The sequence below is a fragment of the Thamnophis elegans genome, chromosome 10 (assembly GCF_009769535.1).
Source record: "Thamnophis elegans isolate rThaEle1 chromosome 10, rThaEle1.pri, whole genome shotgun sequence".
NCBI lineage: Eukaryota > Metazoa > Chordata > Lepidosauria > Squamata > Colubridae > Thamnophis > Thamnophis elegans.
Window position 1 is genome coordinate 39440041 of NC_045550.1, and position 24375 is coordinate 39464415.

At 35.2% G+C, this 24375-nt stretch overlaps 1 protein-coding gene across 2 annotated transcripts in view; it reads right to left on the bottom strand.

Annotated features, from left to right (window-relative positions):
• COL4A4 (collagen type IV alpha 4 chain) overlaps positions 1-24375 on the bottom strand; it is a 78354-nt gene that overhangs the window by 45218 nt on the left and 8761 nt on the right. For both annotated transcript variants that reach the window (XM_032225331.1, XM_032225332.1), the window contains exons 5-20: positions 15650-15784; positions 13654-13698; positions 12004-12120; positions 11548-11610; positions 10383-10418; positions 9455-9517; positions 8940-8975; positions 8509-8550; positions 7419-7499; positions 6610-6663; positions 5810-5869; positions 4009-4053; positions 3131-3184; positions 2224-2293; positions 2023-2127; positions 76-240 (exon numbers count right to left, since the gene is read on the bottom strand). In XM_032225331.1, coding sequence (XP_032081222.1) covers positions 76-240; positions 2023-2127; positions 2224-2293; positions 3131-3184; positions 4009-4053; positions 5810-5869; positions 6610-6663; positions 7419-7499; positions 8509-8550; positions 8940-8975; positions 9455-9517; positions 10383-10418; positions 11548-11610; positions 12004-12120; positions 13654-13698; positions 15650-15784 — 1171 coding nt within the window. The remainder of the gene's footprint in view (positions 1-75; positions 241-2022; positions 2128-2223; positions 2294-3130; positions 3185-4008; positions 4054-5809; positions 5870-6609; positions 6664-7418; positions 7500-8508; positions 8551-8939; positions 8976-9454; positions 9518-10382; positions 10419-11547; positions 11611-12003; positions 12121-13653; positions 13699-15649; positions 15785-24375) is intronic.

A 24375-nucleotide genomic window follows, 5' to 3' on the forward strand; every position in this document is an offset into this window, starting at 1 on the left:
CTGCTGTCAGGTGATATTTTGGAAATACTAATCATTCAATTCTCATGCAATGCTTTGACATTTGACTTCTCTTACCGGGTGGTCCAGGCAACCCCGGTCTTCCTGGTACTCCTGGAAAACCAGGTAATCCTGGAGATCCTGGCCTTCCTGGAGATGTACTAGACTGAGCTGGAAGACCAGGGCCACCAGGGAAGCCTTGAGGACCCTCTACACCCAATGCACCTTTAGGACCAGGAAAGCCTATGGAAGAAAGGGAAATGATTATATATCAGAAACAAAAGCAGTCTGTGGTTTTGAACTGTTCATTTATTGAACATTTTAACATAATTCCATTTGTATTATAGTTGCCTTAATTTCTGAATACTTCCAATTTTTATTTAACTATTTTTCCAAATACATCAATGAAAGCAAATTAATTGCTTTCTTGCAATCAAGTGTAGACTCCTATACTTGATTTCCCATATACATAGATTAGATTTCCCCCCATAGGTTTTATACTATAAAGTTTTAATGGTTTTGATTGCCACATTCTACTTTACTATAGCCTCTTGAAATACATTTTAGTAGTAGATAGATGCATGATAGTACAACCCTTTCCACATTTCCTCAGTTATAAATTCCTGCTGAACCAACCAGAACTGACATCTAAACCAACATATGCAGAAATGTATAAATTAGTTGAACTTTATTACAAATGAAACCTCCCTTCTTTGGGTGCTTAAAATTGCCTGCATGATCACATTTTATAGCAGCTGAAGTTCCAGATACCTTTCAAGGTTAGCCCCATGTAGAACATGGGGTCTGTAAATGTGATTTATCTCTATGTGTCTATCGATGACTGTTTGGTGTGATTGCCAAGCTGCCAGGAATTCCCTAGTGCTTTTGGATTTAGCTTGGTCTAAATCCAAAACAGGCAGTAAACCTGACAGACAGCAGAACTGTTGACATTTTTAGTCAGATAGTGAATCATCAACAAGCAATCAAGTTCAGAGAGCACCAAGAACTTCACATAATCAATTCCACCCACTCCCAACCTAAAACATAGTTACAAAAAGTTAATGAGCATATTACTTAGCAAACAGCTACAGTAGGGCAATGCTTTAAATGCAACCATAAGAAATTGCTTTGGAACATTCAGAATGTGCACCTTGCACATATCTGCAATTCTATAAAGCAAATTGGTCTTTATTTAGGATATGTTGCCACTATAAGCAGCATCTATTCATCTCAGGAAAATATGCAGCCATCTTCCCTTTTGCCTTCAAATCCCAAACCCTGCATAGCACTAAAAAAAAAGGACTAACATGGTATTGGAATTAATTACATAACCTTGTAGAATATAGAGAAGAGAACTATAACCCACAATTACTTTCTTTAAACAAGGAAATTAAATAACTGTCAGGGCTCCAAATAGCATCCAAAAATAAATCAAGAGTCCAAGGCAACATATTGCTCAAAGTTCCAATTTATTAAGAGAGCCATGTTGGCACATCTGGGAAAACCTGAATCTGAAAGCTTCCAAGTTTTCCCCACCTAGTTGAAAGTTCAAGATCTTGCCCCACACCCACAATTTCATCACATGGTCCAATCTCCCACTGCCATGCTGGCAGTTCCACCCATCCAGTTCCGGTTAGGTGTGGAGGTGCAGAGACAAAGGATGACCTTGGCTTTCTAGAAGGAATTTTGTTTTGGCTACACAGTAAGTAGCTCCGTACAATCCCCCCTCCCATTTTCCCACAATAGAAAAAGGCACAGTAATCCAAAAGAAAACTGCAGGCTGACAATAACATTTAAAAGCAGTAATATCGACAAGAAGATATGGCAGCATGCCTTAGCAAAAAAAATGTAAAGGTGACTATTTTTTTGTTTAAAATCATGCTAAAATAATTCAAAGCATTAGCTATTATGCAAGAAATTATATATAAAATTTCAGAATATGTCTCCATAGCATCTGTGGAAAGAGTTGAAAACAGATGGTACTATTTAATTCTAGCTAAATAAGATAGCTAAAATGTTTCTTACTGAGTCCATCTTCCCCTTGCCTTCCTTTGCCACCAGCAGAACCAGGCATTCCATCTGTTCCTCTCTCTCCAGGAAGTCCGGGATCTCCAGGGTCTCCTTGAATACCTGTACAGGATAATTGAAAGCATACTTGCATTTACAATAATTGAATTTTATTGTGGTTTATGAGAAATGAATATAATGTAACTAGATTAGCTTAACCCTTTGATCCAGTGAGTGGAGTTCTTTGAGGTCCTGGTGGCCCAGGCTGCCCAATGTCTCCAGGATCCCCCTGTAAAAATGGGAATGCTTAGTGACATTTCCCCAGAGGGGTGTTTCTTGACCTTGGCATTTTTAAGATGTGGGAGCTTCAACTCCCAGAATTCCCCAGCCGCAGGACATCTTAAAGTTGGCAAGGTTGAGAAACACTGCCCTAGAATACAAGATAAATGATGAGCTTCATCAATTATATATAATTGCTTCAAATAACATAACTGATTGCATTGCTATGCAATGCTATGTATTGAATAAAGATGGGTAGAAATATAAACTTGAAATAATAACTGATTTCATTGCTTTAGGGCAGGGGTGTCAAACTCAAGACCCAGGGACTGGATCCGGCCTGTGTGGTGTTTAGATCTAGCCTGCAGGGCTACCCTGGAAACAGCAAATGACCAACCCATGGAGCCTTTGCCTGGAAAAATGAAGCTCGGGATGGCCACGGGCAGTCCACTCAGGCTCCATTTTCAGCCACGAGGGCCTCCTGAAGCCCTCTGCCAATGAAAATGGAGTCAGGGAGGCCGCACATGACATGCCTGGCTCTGTTTTCAGTGACGACAATCTCCTGCAGCCCTCTGCCAGCGAAAATGGACCTCAGAGAGGCCGCACGTGGCCCACCCAGGCTTCGTTTCCTCTGGCAGAGGCTGCAGGAGGCTTAAAACAAAGCCTTGATGAGTGATGTTGAGTTGGCCATGCCCACCCTGGCCATGCCCCCGGACACACATACTCCAGCTCCCCAAGGTACAACACAATCCTGATGTGATCCTCAATGAAATTGAGTTTGACACCCCTGCTTTAGGTATACAAAGGCTAGGGGATGAAAGTAACAACAAATTTAAATATAACTAACCTTAATGCCTATCAAGCCATCTTGACCAGGAATTCCATGTGTTCCAGTTTTACCCTGAAACAAATTTTTGAATGTGTTTGATTCTTTAAGAAAATGAAGTAAATTTAAAGTTATTAGAAATCCATGAACCATTGGAAATTGTTTGCATACCTCACAGATAGTGCAAGGTGTGTGTATTATTAACATGGCAACTGGATAAAACTATGGTATAGCCTTTGCACTGATTACAATGGAGTAAATAAAATAAGACAAAAAGCTTATCTGATTCAGGATCCTGTTTCAATGGTAATCAGATAATTCTGTAAGAAAGTTATTAAGTTTCTAATTCCCCAGACACTGTATTTCAGAGAAACATACAATACCTCTGATTTTGAAAATTACATACAAGCCACCTGACTAGTAACCATTAACAATCTTAACCCCCATTAATAACCACATTATTATATTAAATGGAAAGTCAGAACTTTCAGCACATTAAAGAATAAAATTTATCATGGAAAAGGCTTTTATTTAATAGGCATAAGATTTTGTTCTTTTTGAAACACTTGTCATTTTTGCCTCCATTTCCATAGCTTGAAAATAGCTAATAAGAAATCTACACAATTCTCTTTTTGCTAACTCAGTTTATTTGATGACATCTTGATGAAACTTTAAACTTGACTTTCTCTAATCTCTAGAACATTTAAGAAAAAATTGAAAAGCATCAGTGCATCTTCCTGAAAACTCTACTTTTTATATTTTGGTATTGTGACAATTGTCTAATTACTCTTATTTTCTTCTCCCTGTTTTCATCCAATTACCCAGTCATAGGTGTATTATTCCATCTTTTTAATAAAATCCTACAGATAAGCAATGTAATTTCTATGTATTGTACCTACCTTGTTTCCTGGGAAACCAGGAGAACCATATGAGCCAGGAATTCCCTAGAGGAATTAAAGAGAAAAAAAAAAGATAGCATAAGATTTGACAAAAAATGTACTTCAAGAAAAAAAAGATTTTCCAATGAAACAAAACATTGGTTAGAATTGTTTAATATGTAGCAGAAAATAGGCCAGATTATATCAGAGTTTTGGCAGCGAGACTATTATTATGAGGTAAACCTGGGAGCCAATCACAGCACCCAGCACACAGAGCCTCTATACAATTAATAGTGGTTTATATACAATTATATACAGACATATACATGGAGATAAATCCCTTATCATTCACCTATGGATACAAGGAGAAAAAATGAGATACACGACAAAAGAGAGAGTAATACCCTCCGATGGCCACCTATATATAGATTCCTCTTAAAATAGTAAATGCCTTGTGTGGACTCGACCAGAGACTTAAACAGATGATACCTGTATTGCTGAATCATCCTCATTGCATCAACTTACTGATTACACCTTACAACCTTACATTAGTTGGCAGCTATTAAATCCTCAGTACCTGACACTCCTCCCCTTTAAAGTTGTACATCTGATAATCCAAACGCTTTAACATATTCTTTGTACTTTTCTACAGATACAGGCATTATCAATATATCAGTTATATTACAATCACTAGAACAATGCTGTAATCTGATCAGTTTCTCTCATGCTACGGTGTTTAATGTCTACATGTTCACATTATATTACATTAACACTGTATAAATGACAAATAAATGAGACTCTATAAAATACTTTCACTTAACCACAATAAAGAATGTTGTACTCATTCATTAAAAATATAGTCTAAAAATCAATGTTTTTGTTTTTCTAGTTGCTGGCTAAATTTATTTTTGTCTATCAATATTTTTCAAACTTGGTAATTTAAAGATGTGTGGATGTCAATTCCCAGAATTCCACAACCATTCCACACATCTTAAACTTCCCAAGTTTGAGAAATATTGCTCTACATAAATATTTTGCTTATTAAGAAAATAAAAACAAAATAGCCTGTGTAGGCAGAATTTCCTTTATTTAGTTGTATTTGTGGATTTAAAATAGAAGTGGCAGCTTCTTTCACAATGCTTAACTGATGGCTCATACATTACTGTATTTTTGGGAGTATAAGGCGCACTGGAGTATAAAACGCACCAAGGTTTTGAAGAGGCAAATTAAAAAAAAAAGTTTTTGCACTCTGCAGACCTCCCAAAAATGGCCCGTTTTTCACGAAAATGGGCCTGCTTTTTTTAAAAAAAAACATGAATAGCCTTTAGGAGGCTTGTAGAGTGCTCCTGGGGGGTGCCTCCTTAATAAGCAAAAAATGGCCAATTTTTCATGAAAATGGACCCATTTTTGTCAAAAAAAGGACATGCATAGCCTTTAGGAGGCTTATAGAGTACTCCTGGGGGCTGGGAGGCAAAAACCGGGCCATTTTTCACTCATTTCTGCCTTCTCCAGCCCCCAGGTGCACTCTGCAAGACTCCTAAAAGCTATGCATGGCCATTTTGGTGAAGGGGTGGAGTTTCGGGAGGCAAAAAATGCTGTATTCAGTGTATAAGACGCACCCAGATTTTCAACCTCTTTTTTGAGGGAAAAGGGTGTGTCTTATACTCTGAAAAATATAGTAAGCATTCCAAATATCAATTTGCAAAAATACCATAAAATCATTGTTTAAAAATTCTTCATAACAGATAATAGAAAGTATCCTTTTAAAAAAAAAAAATACACTATTAAAATGAGATAAAGATAGCATTTTGGAATTTCTTACCTGCTTTCCAGGAAAACCAGGAATCCCCTTATCACCCTTGTCTCCAATTTTAAATTCACCCTGTTATGTTTCAAAATACACCAGTTACATAATTTCAAGATTGGTTGCCCTTTATTTCCAATAGAATTAGAAGGGCAGCATATTGTTAAAGAGAGCCTATGTTTTTCCTAATTCTGAAAAAACAAACAAGAGCCTCATCGTATTAATTCCAAAGACCCATTGCTACAATGCCATGTAAGTCAGGTGGCTTTAAGGAGTTAACCAAGAACAGTTAATGTACTGGAGTGCACCCTTTCTAGTAATTTTTTATAGATTTAGTGAAGTGTTGCTTAACCCTAGCAGTTTGAAGATGTGTGGACTTCAATTTCCAGAATTCCCCAAACACATCTTCAAAAAAACACTGGCTTAGAAATATATAGCTGAGCTGCAGTTTTTCCATAGGAAAAAATTGCCTAATTAAATGTTTAAGCTAAATTAAATTAGGTACACCATGTGTCTAATTAAATCCTACTCTGTATATTTTCCTCCTATTCTATACATTTGCAAGTGGTTTTCTACTTGTATTCTGTTCTATACCATATACCATTTGGGACCATGGCATTCTTTTCCCCAATATCTCTTGTATTATAATTTGAAGTCAACTCTAACACACAACTTACCCAGAGGAATTGGCAGCTGATAAAATGCAGTTACATAATAGTAAGTATACATGTAACTAAAAACATGTAACTATACATGCTTAGCAAGTAGCATGATGAAATGATTGTTATCTGTTATATTCATGAAAACTTGTCACTTACTTTATGGCCACGCAATCCTTTTGAGCCAGTAGATCCAGGCATTCCCTTTATTCCCTAAAGATTAAAGTGTTGCTTTAATATTGTTTAAATAGTATCATTTCAACTCTGCCATACCCTGTATTGCAATGCATTCATTTTAAAAAGTATAAATTGAAAAGATTAAATATTTTTTCCTCACAAATTATTTCCTGCTAGAAGCTGTTTTGATACAGGGAATAATGACTTATTTCATTTGTTACACAATTATCCATGATTTGTTTTAATTGTTTATTTAATAATCCATAATAGCCTGGTTCATACATAATATTAACCTATAGGTTAGATGTAAGCAGCCTATGATGTTCATAAATTGCTGAAGTACAATTCCCAGAATCCTCACCATGAGGCCTGTTTCCTAGCTTCTGGAGTGTCACAAATTGTCTATCATTGCCGTTGATGATGGTTTATAAATAGTGACAATCATATGAATCTCATATGAATTATGGTTATCGATCATGCTGATTATTAAGTGGGTCATCAGTCATGCTGGGTGATTGCAACCAATTTTATGACCTTTTTTTGCAAAGATTGTTTTCAGGGCAGAGTCTGGGCAACTGAATGGAGGTGGCAGAGTGTTTTAATGGCCAGATGCCCTTCCTGTTGCCAATGCAGAGTTTTGTTCAACAGATACATTCTCAGTCTGCCCAGAGAGAAAAATATCTGCTTCTACCTAGGATCGAATTCACAGCCTCCTGATTGTGAGGTGAGAGCTCCACCTCTCAGCCACTCCTATTACTGACTCGTAATCATAAATTTTATAATGTGCATACCTTTTCTCCCTTTAACAGTCTAGAACTAGGTGGTCCAACCAGTAATGGCTGTCCTGGAGAACCAGGAGGTCCTACATCACCCTACAAAGAATGAAAAGAGCAAATAGAGTGAACAGCCTAACAAAAGTGAGTTGCAGCTCCCTAATCTGCAGCTCAAAAACTCCTCCCTGACATTTCCTTCTTATGTCATCTCTTTTTCCATGTACAACATATTTTAAACATCAATGATTATTAATTTACCTACCCATTAAAGAATGAAATAATAGAGACATTCAAGTTTTCCTTGCTTGCTGAAGATATAGTAGAACAATAGAATCCTTACAATATAGTTATGAAAGAAGCCATTTAGTCAACCGATTGCAAATGCTTGCTCAGAATAGAAATCCAAATTGAAATAATTTCATTCTATAACTTCCATTTGAACATATCAATTAAATGGAGAGTAAAACAGTTTTCTGACAGTTGGTTAACATTAAGTCACATTCTGTCTTCTTGAAACTTGGTTTTTTTAATTTGACATTATTTCAGGTATTACAAGTGTGCCATATCCATCTGTCTCATTGCTTTACTATAAACATGTTCCAGATTTTTTTCTTCTCAATCCTGATTAAAACACAATATTTATAACTGGACAAATGCTCAATAAGGGGTCTAATGAATCCAGAATAAAATAAAACAATTGCTTCTTATAATATGGAAAATTCTTATGGTGCATCTTAAATCTGCATTTAACTTTAAAATTGTTGACTTATACTCAATTTGCTAATCAATTACTATTCAAAAAACGTTGATGTCACAAGAGATTTAGTAGTGATCAAATTAGATCTGGTTCACTTGAAAATAAACCTCAGATTCTATTCAGACTAAACAGAAGATTAAATATAATTTATTTCTTTGCAAAATGACAATACATTTCAATGCTTCTTTTAAAATAAAGCTCTCCTTGTGTTTTATCCATTCCAAATTTAGCCCCTTACAAAAAACACACTGCTCAATTTATGAAGAAGAAAATCAATAATCTGAAGTTGCAGTTTCTTGGTAACTTCTAAATATTTCAATGTTCAATTCCCATATGCACTTTTTTTCTTACCGGCTCTCCCTTTTGTCCTTCCACTCCAATTCCTGGATTCCCCTGATGAAATATCAATATATTAAAAGAAGAAAAATATATTCACTTTAGATGATAGACTAAATTCACATGGGAACAACATAAATATTTTTTCACTTGGGCCCCACGCTCATTTAATGGACTGATGTCTGGTAAATCTTTGTCAGTTTGTCTGTTAATCAAGGATTTACTGCAAATATTTAGATTAATTTTACATTTCTATAAACCATATATTTACAGTTTTAAAGGATGTCCCCTGTCTCCATGATCCATTAAATGTAGAGTATTGGTATATCCTTTTATATAAAAATATATCAGTTATTTAAATTTAGGTTTTAAAAAAAATGAAAATTTCAAAAGTAAGTATCAATATGAAGAAATTATAAAGTTTTCCAAGAACAAAAATCTCTCACCTGATCACCTGGTAAACCAGGCTGACCTCGAAAACCCTGTGAAAATAAGAATTTTGATATAATCAGACCTGGAACTCTCTGGAGGTATTGGATTAATTTTTATATAATCCCAACTCTTGAAAGCAATGTGTGTCGGGGTTGGAAATATTTGGAAATATTCATGAGGAAAATGGTTTTCTGTCCTGTTCTTGTTCTTTTCCCTACTAATATGTTGCACTATTGCTTTATTCAAACATCTCTTCCACAGAAATTATTTTTCCTGATTGTCTTTATTGCAGACAAAAAGCTTTACTTTTTACACTTTAAGCAAAGAAAAATAATTTTCAATAAACTCTGTATTGATTAAAAAGAGAATGGGTAAACTGCCAACAGAATTATTGGCAGAAAGGAACATCCATTCTCAGATGATTTCTGTTACTCCTACGGAATTGATTACGTGTGAACTAGGAGATAAAATACAGGCAGATTCTAACATGATGTCAGTTAAGTAAGTGATTAAAATGTTAAAATTATACCTGTTCACCTGGGTGGCCTGGAAATCCAGATGGACCTCTGGGTCCCTTTTTTCCTCTAGGACCCTAAGTAAACCACACAATATTATGCTTACTACTAACAAGTAATATTCTGTTTACCGTCTGGAGAAAATTGTGCTAGGTATGCAAAATCTCTCATAACATACCCACTTACCCGCTAACATCATTCTTTAACTGTTAGGAACTGTTAGAATAAAATAGTCCAAACACTAGCACAACCAACTAATTTATTCTTAGGATGATTAATGTTCTAGGATAAAAGCTAACTACCATTGCAGTACATAAATAAAATAACATCTCAGCTATTGGTCAGAAATTACAAATGCAACAGAGACAAATGAATATTTATGTGGGGAATGCAATAATGAGTAAAATAGTGTGAAATAATTTAATCACGAATTTGCCCACCGTTTGGAGCATCTGCAGTGCATAGCAGCAACATGTTATTTTGAAGGCAAGCAACACAATGAAAGAATGAAGACTTTTTATACCCTTCTGAATTCTGTCTAGTTGCCAAAACAAACAAATGAACAAATCCTTATAGGTGGAACTTTGAAAGGAGGCAATCCCCTGTAGCTGAAAAGAGGATGTGCTTCAACAATTTGATGGTCTCTCATATTTATTATTAACGTAGTTTCTTAGCTTCTTTCTAAAAAGGTAGCAAGGTATGGTTTACAAATTACAACTTTTATATGGGGATCATTCTAAGAATCCCTAAGATGGCAACAAACTGAGTTACCAATATGCAGATTCTTACATAAGTCTAAGCCTGGCACTTACATACATTGTTGGGAAGGCAAGTGGTGAACTGTGCTGTGGGTTACTAAACTTGAGAGAATTTCAAACTAGATAGAAAAATTGAAAGTGAAACAAATGTATTTTCTCCATATAAATTGATGAAGGAGCTTACAGTCGCGCCTTGAGGTCCAGGGTCCCCTCTTTCTCCCTGCAATCAGAATCACTATGTTAGATGAAAGATAATACTTACTGGTAACAATTAATTATTACAGTTTAATGATTTATGTGGAAAAAAGGAAACTAAGAGCTACATAGAAAGAATAAGCACAAAATAAATGCCTATATGTTTAAGTAATGTAAATTATCTGAACAATTTAATTAATTATCAAAAAATCAAATATTTTATTCTATTTGGGGTTATTTTACTTTTTTTTGCAATTCTTATACTGGAGTGAGAACCATCGATAACACAGATAAGCTAACACAGATAATTTAAGAACCCATAATGTTTCCATATAAATATTAAAACTAGTTTTGATCTGTCTAGTTATATGTATGTATTCCAAATTAAAACACACAGTTCCACAAAACTCACTTTCAAATAAGTATGAATAGGATTTCACCTTCACAATAAACTATATCAATAAAGATATACTTTAAAAGACAATGTTTATCTGGACATTTTATTTTCCACTTAGAAATCCTAATAAAAAGAATATAAAAGCCTGTGACTTAAGTCTTCATCCTTTTAAAATAATAATATAGTTCAAAAGTGTGCATCTAAAGCAGAGGTGGTATTCAGCAGGTTCTGACCAGTTCTGGAAAACTAGTAGCAGAAATTTTGAGTAGTTTGGAGAACCGGTAAATACCACCTCTGACTGATCCCACCCCCATCTATTCTCTGCCTCCCGAGTCGCAGCTGATCAGGACGAAATGGGGATTTTGCAGCAACCTTCCCCTGGAGTGGGGAGGGAATAGAGATTTTACAGTATCCTTCCCCTGCCACGCCCATCAAGCCATGTCCATCAGCCATGCCATGCCTACAGAATTGGTAGTAAAAAAAATTTAATCTTACCACTGATGTAAAATATATTCATGGTTAAAAAAACATTGAAAATGAATTCATGATTAATCAACCTGGATTAAATTCCTTTTCATAGTAGCTGCATGTGTTAAACTCCTGCATACACTTTTAGAATTTCCTAATATTAATAACACAAATCTTGCCTAAACCAATGGCAATCTTTATGGGTGTAAGTCATGGCTCTTACATATTTAAAATTATTTACACAACTCTTTATCATGAGGCACTATTTAAAAAATGACATAACACTCACAGTTGTTCCTTGAATGAAAGTATGTATGGAATTTCCTTTTTCTCCTTTTTGGCCAGGTATACCCTATAAAAAATGTTTAAAAATCATGACAAAAAGAGAAAGTTTGCACACAAAAGCTGAAACAATAAAATGCATGCAGTCTTTGACTTATGTCTGTAGTTAGAATCAAAATCTAATTGTAAGTGGAGGCACCATAGGACCAGAAGTAATTTTCCAGCCTTTTTGTTTGTTTGTTTGTTTAAGCGTATACCCCAGTCATTAAGCAAACCCATTCATTTGAATTGGTGCTTTTTTACCATAAACATATTACAGAACATATTACAATATAAACACATCTCTATGCACTTTTTCTGGACAATGAAGTGAGTCCAGTATACCTAAGAAGATAGATATACAAATTAGTGGCATTTATAAATTGATCACAAACTGTATAAGATCTAGTAAACTTCAACTCACAAGTGATCCTTTTGGTCCAATGCATCCGTCTCCTCCTGGAAGCCCTGGATCACCTCTGGTACCATTGCAGCCATCTGCCCCAGGCTTTCCTCTAGGTCCTTCCATTCCTGGTAGCCCCTATAACAGAAATCCTATTAATTCTGTATGTCTGTTAAAATAACTCATCATTTCTCTGTATATATTGAAAGAATGCACTATGAAATCCAGGATCAAAACCCAGATAAGATGTCAGGTGTATCTCCAATAGAATTAGAAACAATCTAAAAGTTGAAGCCTGCTATGTCTAAATAAACCCAGTTTGGGCAAGGCTGAATATTACCTCTTTAAATGGTTAAACATACCTGAGACAGAAAGCTAATATTATGGGTAGTCAGAAGAACAAATTGGACATACAGAAGGCATGTATATAAATACTATGGTTAACATTCTACTCAAATGTTTACACAAATTAACAGAAGTTCCAAATGCAAGCTGATAGTATATTGTATATGAACATGCATTCTTTGGTGTCATACATTTCCTGCCATTTTCTCATAGAGCTTCTTCTTTCAGTTGCTAAGTGCTCAAAATGTCACAAGCTATTTGCAGGGCAAACTGCAGTTCCAGTAGGGATTTTACAAAAATTTCTACTCAACTATAATAGTAATTTCTATCCAAATAATCATTCAGTTAAAAACAACAGGAAAAAAATTAATAGACTAGTTTCTTTGGTGTAGTTTATTATTTATATTCACAAATATATGTTTCTAAGCTTCTATTTAATAAAAAGGAGATCACAAGACTTTTTTTTAAAAAAATGCAATGTTGTGGTTTCAGAAGCAAAGGTAGTAACTTGTTCTTATTAATGCTCTACGCTCTTTACTCAGAAAAAAATAGCATTCATGAATTCTGCAATGTGGGAGAACATTCATAGAATAACTGCTGGTAATAAGGTTCTAAACTAGTCTGCCTTACTACCCAGTTCTAACAGTCTTTTACAACAAAAACGTTTGATAATAACCTTCAAAGTTCTGGGATTTTTCCAAGGGATTTCTCCTTTTTCTCTTCTAGCTAAGGCTAATTCTCATTGCAAAGAATGAAATTAGTTCTCTATTAGCTAATTTCCTCATTAGATGTAACCGTCCTGGAGATGTGTATCAGACATTAAAATACCATCAAATATAATATTTTATTAAGCTCTGAAAAGTGTATATTATCAGCATAAACAAACATCTCTGGGATAGATACTGCAGTGGTGGGTTCCTACTGGTTCAGACTGGTTTGGCCAAACCAGTAGTGGCAGTGACCCAAGCCTGCCATGCCCAGAACCAGTCCTCCTGGTGGTGCTGTAGGCACCGCCATCTTGTTTTTTATTTCTGCGCATGTGCAGAACAATTTTTATTGTACTGTGCATGCACACACAATGTGCATCAAGTGTGCGCATGCACAGGGTGTGCCCACTAGCAAACTGGCAGTAGCAGCTGCTGGAACCCACCCCTGGGATACTATATAATTGAGGTACCACTTCAGAAAGTTTTTGATTAATTACATATTGTAATGCACTTTTAAAACAAAAATATAGTCATATCAGATGAATGTAGTATACAGACATATTGAAATATCAATGCTCTACAGTTTTATATGATATAAAGACATTGGCAGCATACTTACAGGCATTCCATCTAGACCTGAAAATCCTGGAACTCCAGTTGGACCCTGCAGAAATTCAACATTAAATCATATTAATATATGCTTTACTTTAAAAATGATATAGAACAATTTTGTATAATTAGATTTGTTTTTCTCACTATAACAAGTTTGAGAGCCTGTACACTCAACCAATAACTACCATTAGATTGAAGAAATTGCCATTTTCTGACAAATCAGAAAAGGTAGAGATTTGACACTAAGCCCTCACTCATTGCCTCAGCAGAGATGACACTTAGTCAAACTTGTTTAGAATTGTAAGGTGAAGAGGATCTGGTTTGTATTCAGGTAGGAGACTACTACGGAACACCCAGATTTCGAATAAAATAGAAATCGAACTAAAGAAGTCCTGGAAAAAATAATAATGACAAACGGTTTCACCACAAATCCGCGAAGCCCTTATCCGCGGAGACATAAGCATGAAGACTAATTCGCGCTGTTCAAAGCGCTAAGAAAAAACGCGACCCTACCACAATGACATAATTGCGGAGGGCAAATCCGTGCATTCCCAAGCACTCAGTACCCTAAACCTAACCCTAAACCTAACCCTAAACCTAACGCTAATCCTAACGCTAAACCTAACGCTAAACCTAACGCTAAACCTAACGCTAAACCTAACGCTAAACCTAACGCTAAACCTAACCCTAAACCTAACCCTAAACTTAACCCTAAACCTAACCCTAAACCTAACCCTAACCCTAAACCTAACCCTAAACCTAACCCTAAAACAAACCCTAAAACAAACCCCTAAACCTAATCCTAACCCTTACCTTAATTGAAATCGGCTTTCTGCCGCGGCGCCGTTTTAAAGCGCCCTTTTGTTGCTGCGCTGTTGTCACAGCGGTGATGACGCGCGGTGATGATGTTGTGGCTTTAGCGCCGCGATTTTATCACCACGATTTTGACGAGCGCGGTTTTGTCGTGCCACAATGACAAACCACATTCCTGTGTCATCAAAGTTCTATATGGATGTGTCTATGAAATTATAATTCACTCAATTCAAAAGGGATTTTCCTAACTCCACCCTTTGCTCATCTAATAAAGATTCCTTGCATCTAAAGGCTGTAATTTTTTTTTGAAGCAGCATGGTACCTTTGCCAGAAGTCCTATATGCATCATTAAGAAGCAGTTACCAAAGTCAAAGAGGTATCTATAGGACTGTTGATCAGTTGGCAAGTCAAAGAACGGGCAACAGTGCTGCTGCCACCAGAGAAGTAATGTGTGGAAGGAATAATTTCTCTTCTTGTTTCAAGCAGCAGGTTTTTCTCCTACTTAGAAGATATATTTTCATTCCTGATTTTTACTTTTTATTTTCCTGAACAGATTAGATCATATAGTTATGGTAAAATGTATACATAGGTTTACATGGACAGTAATATCAAACAAGACTGGAAAGCAATCTGAGAGTTTAAAAAAGTACTAACATCAAAGAATACTGTAAGAGGCTGGGAGGATAAATGGTGTGACTAAGTATACAATAGTTTCATAGAAATTCACCATCAAACATCCAGACTAAGCTAAAACAGTAGTATGGGTACATTAATCTTACTGCCCTAACTAATACCACCGTCTCTTTCAAATTGGTTGAATGGCTTCATAAGCAGTTATTGCAAATTACATGAAGCTGGGTTTTCATCTGGAACATTAATTAAAATGCATTATATGTCACAATATTTAACATTGGTACTGTGCAAGACTTTGAATTCTTAGATCCTAGAAAGCATGACGAATAGGCAATTCTGCAAATGCTTATTTCCCCAGGACCATGCAGCAGCTGCAGGTAGCCACAAAATACCAAGAAAAGTTTACTTTGAGTTGCAAATATTGCTATATTTCTGCTTCAATATGGTTCAAAACCATCTTTTTGCCTTCATATGTGAAATATTGTACAATTCCATTTAATATCCTTAATGCAATACTGCTAAGTAACAATAATGTTATTTTATTATCTATTACCTACCATATTTCCTCTTTCACCAAGTGGCCCAGGTAGACCAGGATCCCCTCTCTGGCCTTTTTCTCCTGGCAAACCAATAGGTCCAATGGGACCCAGAGCACCAATTGGACCCTGGACTCCTGGTTGACCAGTTTGTCCCTGCAAAGTATAAATAATTTAGATTGTAAAAATGTAATATGTAAGATATGTAAAAAAAAAGAGAAGCAATAACAATATGAACAATAATTCAGAGGAGAAAAATAGTTTATTCAAACAAAATGTTCATAGATTATTTCATATATCGTAGTCTGTAATATAACATTAAATGCATTATATTTTTATTTATTATATTGTAGCACAGATGTATATATGAAACAGTGGTGGTTTGTAGGTGGTATGCCCCAGTACAGGCGTACTGGAGCCTGCCGGAGCACTAGATACCGTTCCGGTACGTTGCTCCGGAAGGTCCACCCACCTGCCCAAGCTCCTTACCAGGCTTTTAAGTCTTCGGTGCTTCTGAAGACATGCATGGCATGTATAGGGCCTGTGCGATGCTCCGCTGAGCAGCTGGAGCATCACGGAGGCTTGCAGAGGCACTAAGCTGCATGCGCGTGCTGCACGCATCCATGTGGATGCTGCCGGGCCCGTTCCAACCGTACCAGTTGGAAGAGGATCCGGAACCCACCACTGATATGAAACCACAGCCTTGTGATAAACATATTTCTGAAGTCTAGTAAAGAGAAAATATATCTTAAATAGAGCCACTAGAGGCAACTTTTTTTTTCAGATAAAAAACTCCACACAAGTCACATTTAGATTAAATTAATAAAAATACTCATATGTCTTTTTCCAGGTTTACCCAACTGTTTTGGAAACTGTCTCAATATATATTTATGCACAAGGATCCCCTTTCTTTTGCTGGATGGAAGTCTCAGAAATAAAAGAAAACCTCAAGAGCCTGGAATAGCAGTTCACCTCCACTTATTATGGCATACAAATACTCATTTGTTCTTTTTTTTTTTTAATGACAAGTTAAGTATATATTTTCCTCATTTTAGAAAAAGGACATTAGAGGTATAGCATAGAACTCAATTCTGAAGCAATTCAGACCACTATTTGCTATTTTTAAGTTTTAAAAGAAATGAATCTTTCAAAAATCAGATGTGTCCATTCCAATTTCTGCATTTTTATCTCTCCAAGGATAGGGTTCAGATAAAGAAAGAAGAATAAGAGTCAGAGTTTATCCTATTGTTAACATTTCTGTGTGTGTTTTGGAAACTGTCTCAATATATATTTATGCACAATATCTTTATTGTGTGTGCACCCGTGCATACATGCATGTGCATGCGTGCATGCGTACATGCATGTGTCACTATTTGTGTCACTATTTAAGTCACTATTTATTCCTGGCAACTCTCTGGACAAGTCCCTGCAGTTTTATTGGCAAGAAAGTGGACTGCTTCTTCCTAGGACTAAGGAAGACAGACTATGTGTTGAAGGCAGGGCTGGAACTCACAATCAGCAAATACTCCCATATATGTAAAAATAACTGAAGACATTGGATGCTACATATAATGAAAGCGCTTAGCATAATTAGAATAGAATTATTAGAATTTCTATTTCTTCAGTGATTTTATTCAACCCATGGAATTGCCAACTGCCAGTCTAAACTTCACAGCGAGGTTAATAGTTGATTGACTCTACATAAACACACCATGAATTATTGGTCAGTAGAAATGTTGCTAAGAACAAATTGATGGCATCTATAACATTCAATATTTGCGCCCATCTAATGTGACCATTGTGGTATTTCACTCTTAGGGCAGGTGTAAAAATGATGAGAGTAAAGGAAGTCATACTTAATGTGAAAACAAAAAATCAATTCAGTTAAGTAGGCTGAATGTTATGCCTGGCATCTCCTCCTAATGCTAATAAATTCCACTAGCCTGTAGTAGTATTCATACGGAATAATGGCAATGAAGTATAGTGGTGTCATCCACTTTTCCTTTGGCATATTATATAAACTCCATATTACTCTGGAAAATCTAATATTGTATTATTTGATTTCTTTTGCACTCTGAATTTATTTTGATTCTCATCTAATAACCTTATAGTGCCTTGACTTTATTGTGCACACTGCCCTAGATTTACGTTGTTTATCTCAAACATATTGCAGTAATCAATGAATGTATAAATCTTCAAAAGAGAGAATGAATTGATAGATGCCATGAATATTTATAGCAGGCATCTCCAGATGTTAAGTTAGATCACCCTCTCTCATTTATAAAAAGTATTTAACCCAAAAGAAATCAGGAAGATCTGTGAACCCTAACTCTGTGCTATGTGCCAGTTGGCACAATAAAGGGATATGGGTTTTTTATTCTATGAGTCAGTCTATCATCTTGAAATCTTAAAAAAGCCAACTGGCACCCATCTGGCCATTGGGACACAGAACACTTGCTAATTGTCTGTGTATAATTGTCTTTCCAGTGCCAAAATCAGAGATGGGTTCCTCCCAATACGGTACGGTATGCCAGAAGAGGTAGTGAAAACCTGGCATACCGCATAGGACTGGTAGTAATGGTGGCCTGGCCATGCCCCTGAACCTGTTCTCCTGTCAGAAGCTTTATCAGAAGTTTTTTTTATATAAATTCTTTTTTCCTTGGTGGTTCAGGCAAGGGAAAAAAAGCTTTAAAAATAAAAGAGAGAGAGGGAAGGGGGAGGGAAGGGAAGGGAAGGGAGAAAGAAAGAGAAAAAAAGAAAAAGAAAGAAAGAAGAAAACTCACTTTTCAGCTGGGAGATTCAGCAAAGGAGAAAAACAAATGCTGTCGCTTTAAATTGGAATTGAGCATGCCTGGCTGTGGAATTCTGGGAGTTGAAGTCCACAAGTCTTAATGCTGCAAACTTTAAATTGAAACCTGCTTTAAATTGAAAAGCTGCTCAGAAGGAGGTTTGCAAAGTGACATTCAGCAGTTTGTTTCTGGGTCAGCTGAAATGGGATAAAAGGTAGGATTCTTATATGGCTCTATGTTTTTGAAGTTTTGTGGTTTGTGCAATATGGGCTTTGTGTTTCTAAAATAATTTGGTAGATTCCCTGCTTGTGTATGGAGCCAAACTTTCTATAGGCTCATTATCTCATTATCTCTATCTGGTAGGAATGTGAAATGAACCTTTCCGACAGTAATAAGGTGGGTGGGGTTGGTTGCTTCCCACAAAGGGAAGGGAGAAAGAAAGAAAGAAAGAAAGAAAGAAAGAAAGAAAGAAAGAAAGGAAGGAAGGAAGGAAGGAAGGAAGGAAGGAAGGAAGGAAGGAAGGAAGGAAGAAAGAAAACAGCACAGCAATTTAGGGCTAGAAGGCTACTCAAAGGTCATCTAGTCCAACCCCCTGCTGCAGCACAAAACCTTACATTGTCTGGATTATTTTGGTGCCTCTAACAGAGAAGAAAATTGCCAGAAATGAGAAGGAGTTTACTAGGACAAAACTACCATGCAGAGGAAGGCAGAGATAGTCCTTGACTTATGACCACAATTGAGCAAAATTTTGGTTGCTAAGCAAGAGCGTTATTAAGTGAGCTTCACCACATTTTACCTAATCCATGACATATCCTAGTGAGTTGGCCATGCCTACCCAGTCACATGATCTTCAAGCCACGCCCACAAAATAGGTCACACCCACAAAATAGGTAATAAAATATTTGAAACCTATCCCTGGCCAAGATCACCCAATCTTAGTTCAGTACTTCCTTGAGCTACTATAGATGGTTAAATTCAGCCAAACCAAATCACTTAGTTTGAAAATAAGATGGCTTTCATTAAAGAAAATACTATGTATCATCTAAATATAGAAATATGCTTATTTTATTTACTTTCTGCCTCTGCAATTGTGACAAATAATATGTCTGTATTTTCTTCTACAGGAAATGTAATGCCAATCTCAAGAACAGCAGCTCCATCATAATACAAAATGGAATTATTTTTATGAAACGATGACACTGAGATTTTCTCAAATTTCACCTATAACTTTTGCATTTGATATATTTAGTCCTATTTTTGTTCAATACATTCAGTATTAAATACAACATTTGGTGGATCCATCCTTTATTCTCACCGCTAGAACAGATTCCTTAATGCTTTTCAATTAGGGATTATAGTGCACTAGAACTCAATATGGTAAATCTGGCCAGCTGCCACTCTAGCAGGTGCTGGTCATAAATAGGAATCTTTGGAAAACTAAAGTAGCTAAAAGGACAACAACATGCAATATATAATCTTTATCTGAAAAGGAAGACTCATTTCCCTATGATTTATTTTTATATGAATTGTTTTTTTTAAAAAGTGGGTCTACTACTTAGATTCAATTGGAACATGGTAATAGAAGCAGGCATGTGCTTCTTCTATAGAGAGCATATTAAATTCAATCCTCTTTCAGGTAAAGAGAATAAACTGAACATTAATTCAGGAAGAGCATATAAATGATTCCATTTGTAACTACTTTTCACATTAATGGCATCTCTACTTTTTTTAAAAAATGAGAATCTATTTTTCAGTACCTAGAAATACACAATGTCTTTTTTGATGGAAAAATACAGTGTTGTGTTGCTAATTTTGTTGCAAAGGTTTGAAAAAGAAACCTGGAATGTTCCTAGAGTGATTTATTCTGGCACCGAGTAGCAGATCTCTGCTCAGAGTTCATTTTGACAAGTCACTAAGGACAAACTTTTTTCCTCAAAGAGTTATAGAATAGCAAAAGTGTTTATCTGATTTTCTTTCTTATTCAACTACCAGAATATTAATTAGAGTTCTGATGGAAATGTATAGTTGGACTGAATAGCTGACTATTAAGTCTTTACTAGGGAATATGTGTGTAACCTCTGTCTCACAAGGTGCAGAAACCTGATGCAGTGAGAAGAAAGGTGTTGCAAAATGTATTTGCTTTTTGAAGCATTTTGCAGATTTCTTGATGGAATTATCTATAGGTACGTATATGTACACCCATGCATATATATGCATGTGTGCATTATGCAAATGATACAAATGTAGATATATACAGACAGACAGACAGACAGACAGACAGACAGATAGTCCAAATGGTGTGTGTGTGTGTGTGTGTGTGTGTGTGTGTGTGTGTATAAATTGTCTCTGTGTGCAAGTGCATGCATATATATTAGATAGATAGATAGATAGATAGATAGATAGATAGATAGATAGATAGATAGATAGATAGATAGATAGATAGATATAGATAGAGAGATATAGATATAGATGTAGATGTAGATGTAGATGTAGATGTAGATATATTCATATATTTACAAAGATATTATATATTTGTGTGCATGTGTGTAAAAATAAATAAATAAATAAATAAATAAATATTTACAAACACAATATTGAAATCTTCCCCCCTGCAGTTGAATTTATAGTGGGGCTGTTACTATTTAAGTGGGATGTACAAATATTTAGACAGAATACGTAAGGATATTCCATGTCAAAATCATTTAAGGAAAACATGAATTAGTTTGTCAATAATATCATGTCCTATAGGAATCCTCAGGAATTCAACAGTCCCCTAGTGATTTAAGTAATACAAATTTGAGTTTAAAGGAATGAATTCAGAACTTAGGTTTTTAAATTGGCAACATGTTGCATTGTGGAAAGCATGGTGAAACCATAGGAAATTGGTTATTTAGTTTATTTATTATTGGTTATTTGTTTATTAAACCAAGATTATTTGGTTTAATTGTTAAAAAAGAGATAGTAATAAAAATACATTTTCAAGTTTGCAATAGAATATGATTATCTTACCTGATATTATAAACAGCATGTATAACTTAACTATGTTCTTTTTCTACATTATTGTAATGCAACCTCTAATTGTTTTTCTTCATTGATATTCTGTCTCTGTCTCTGTCTCTGTCCCTGTCTATGCCTATGTCTATGTTTATGTTTATGTATATACACAGTCACCAGCAGATGTCACTATTTCTTTGTGAGAAGAAAGAAAAGATCAGGGGAAAAAGAAAAAAAATATTAAACAGAGTCAGAATTCCAAAAATTAGGGTTTGAAAGCAAATATTTCAGTACCTTGGACAGAATCAAGGAGCATATAGTACTATTTGTTCTGGCTAATTCATCTATTGAATCCTGTACTGAAATTGCTAATGGCAGGGTGCTTCATCACACCTCAAGAGAGCTGCTTAATTAAACATCTGGTACACATTTGTTAGGATCCCAAAAAATTAGGTCAGATCATCAATGACAACTTCTTGTCATAATCTATTTAACTCTATCAGCAAATAGGATAAAAGATTAAGATCAAACCAGGTCATATTGTGGCCCTTTCAACTATTAAAATACATTTAATTTTTTAAAAATTTTCAAAACCAGAAGGTACAACTGCAGAATTTTAGCAGAAATAAAAACAGCTGGTTTTAAAGAAAAACAGCTAATAATTATAGAATGAAAGGCCAAAATCAATATGTTTTTCTGTAAAATTATTTTAAATGTTGGATTTCTTAAAATACAATATCTTCATAGGACCAATTGACTAAGCATAAGATGATAGTTTTACACTCTTTCTTTACACAGTCTTTCTCTCCTTTGCTTCCTCTTTTTTCCCACTGACATGTTCCTATTCCTGGTTGTCTGAATACAGTATGCATTACCATTTCTTTCAAAACAAAGATTAAATGATAGCTACCTAAGTTTGACCAACACGATAAATCATAGTTATTATTACTAATGATGAAAAGGGACAGTGAATTCCGATCAATATAGATGGAGTACTATAATCTCCATATCATTATTTACTAATTGGACTCCCTATCTTTTAATTTGGACTTGATTTGCCACTTTTTTAAAAAGTAAGGTCCTGCTCTTAGAATTTAATTAGGCTAGAAAATGGTTTAATAAATGCAAGACTGCAGCCAAATCTCAATCAAATCAATAATACTTTTATTATTTATTATATGAATTTTATCAACAGACATGGAGAGCAAGCAATCCCAATTTATTTTGTTCAAAGATAGAGTTGTGCATAATAGCCATTTAATACATTATGTGAATAGCATGTGGAACTAAGTTTCAATTTTTTGCTTCCTTATGTGCTTCTCTTTTATTTGATCTTAAAGACTGCATTTTTAGCAATTAAAATTCCAATTCATTCAAGTGTGGCATTTTCTAATTTTCCATGATATGGTTCATTATCCCACAAATAAATGTGCAAGTCGTACAAAGAAGTGTTTCTACATTTAACAAACTCATGTATTACACTCTACTCTTAAAGAAGGAAAAGGTTGTTAATACGACACTGAGAATTCTAAATATTCAGCTTGTAAAGTAAAATTAAACACTGCATTATCTGCATTATTTAAAAAATATGTGTATCTATGGCTTCCACCTTCTTAAGCCATTGTCCCAAGACTGTGAGGAAAGGACATCTCTGTAAGAAATTAGTTAGCAAATAGCTCTGAAATCCTTTTTGAAACAGGTGACAGATAATTGAGATACAAGAATCAGAAAGATCTTGTAGTCCCACTGAAGACTAATATCTTTTTATTATAAGACCTGAGCATTTGAGAGCTGCCGCTCCACAAATCTGCTGAACACAGACTCTTTCTCTTTGTCTAAAAAATCAACTAACATGGCTCTCCTGCTACAGTGCCTACAACGCTATATTGAAATGAATCCAGCACTAAAATGAGGGAAAACTTCAAATCCTGCAGCATATTCTCACATGTTCCTATCCTTCAATTAATTCAGCAGTTTGTTAGAAACAAGTTAAATTGACAATGAATGTAGTCTTTATGTCATGGGAACTGTACACAACTTTCCTTTAAGATGCTAATCTGTTTTCCATTATACATTATACATACTATACTTCCCCCAAATAGGCAGAATTATTTTTAATCGAAGACTAAACTGGAGGACTAAACAATATCATTGTTGTGAAATAACTCTAATTATTGTATACCTTGGGTTTCTACATACGGTAGCTATTGTTATACAGATTTTTCACTGAAAATGATTTATATGTATATTAGCCACATTTAGCCTAGAACTATTTCTCATTACTCAAAAGAATTAGTCTGTCAGGTATTGTAATTAATGGTTATAATTCTTGGACAGAAGTACTTGATTATCAGAAGTCCAAAGATGTCATTCTACTGATCCAGGCTCCAGCCTTTTCTAAGTCATAAGGCTCATTAGAACAATGAACTCTTGATAGCTACCTATGGTTAGGGATATATTGTTGGACTTAATGTTACTGAATATAAATTGGTGTTTAGCAGCACTTTTCAATTATGATTGCTGGTTGAATTAGAATTTCCTGGAATTAATTTTAAGACACTTTAAAATTACATCCAAGTAATGTAATGTCTGAGAATTCCGAAACTGGATTGTTCTTGCATGAAGGTCAAGAGGCATGAATATTAACTTTATGAGGCATTTAAATCAACTATCAGACTTTAACATGAAAAAAATTGAAGTACAACTTTTCGCAGAAATAAATAGAAGTGAATATTTTTGATTCTGGCCCCCAACTTATAAAAAGTTGCCCTATATAATGAGAATTTCATTCCTTCATTTTTAGATGCTTTCTGAAACACTTCTGCTTTAGTGAACATTTTTAGATTAAGAATTCTGAGTGTATCTTTCCTTACATTTTATTCATGATTATTATGATTTGGTTTGTTTTTATTTGAAATGTAGTTTCAGTACCTGTTAAGAGAAAAGCAGAAGAAAATAAAGAAA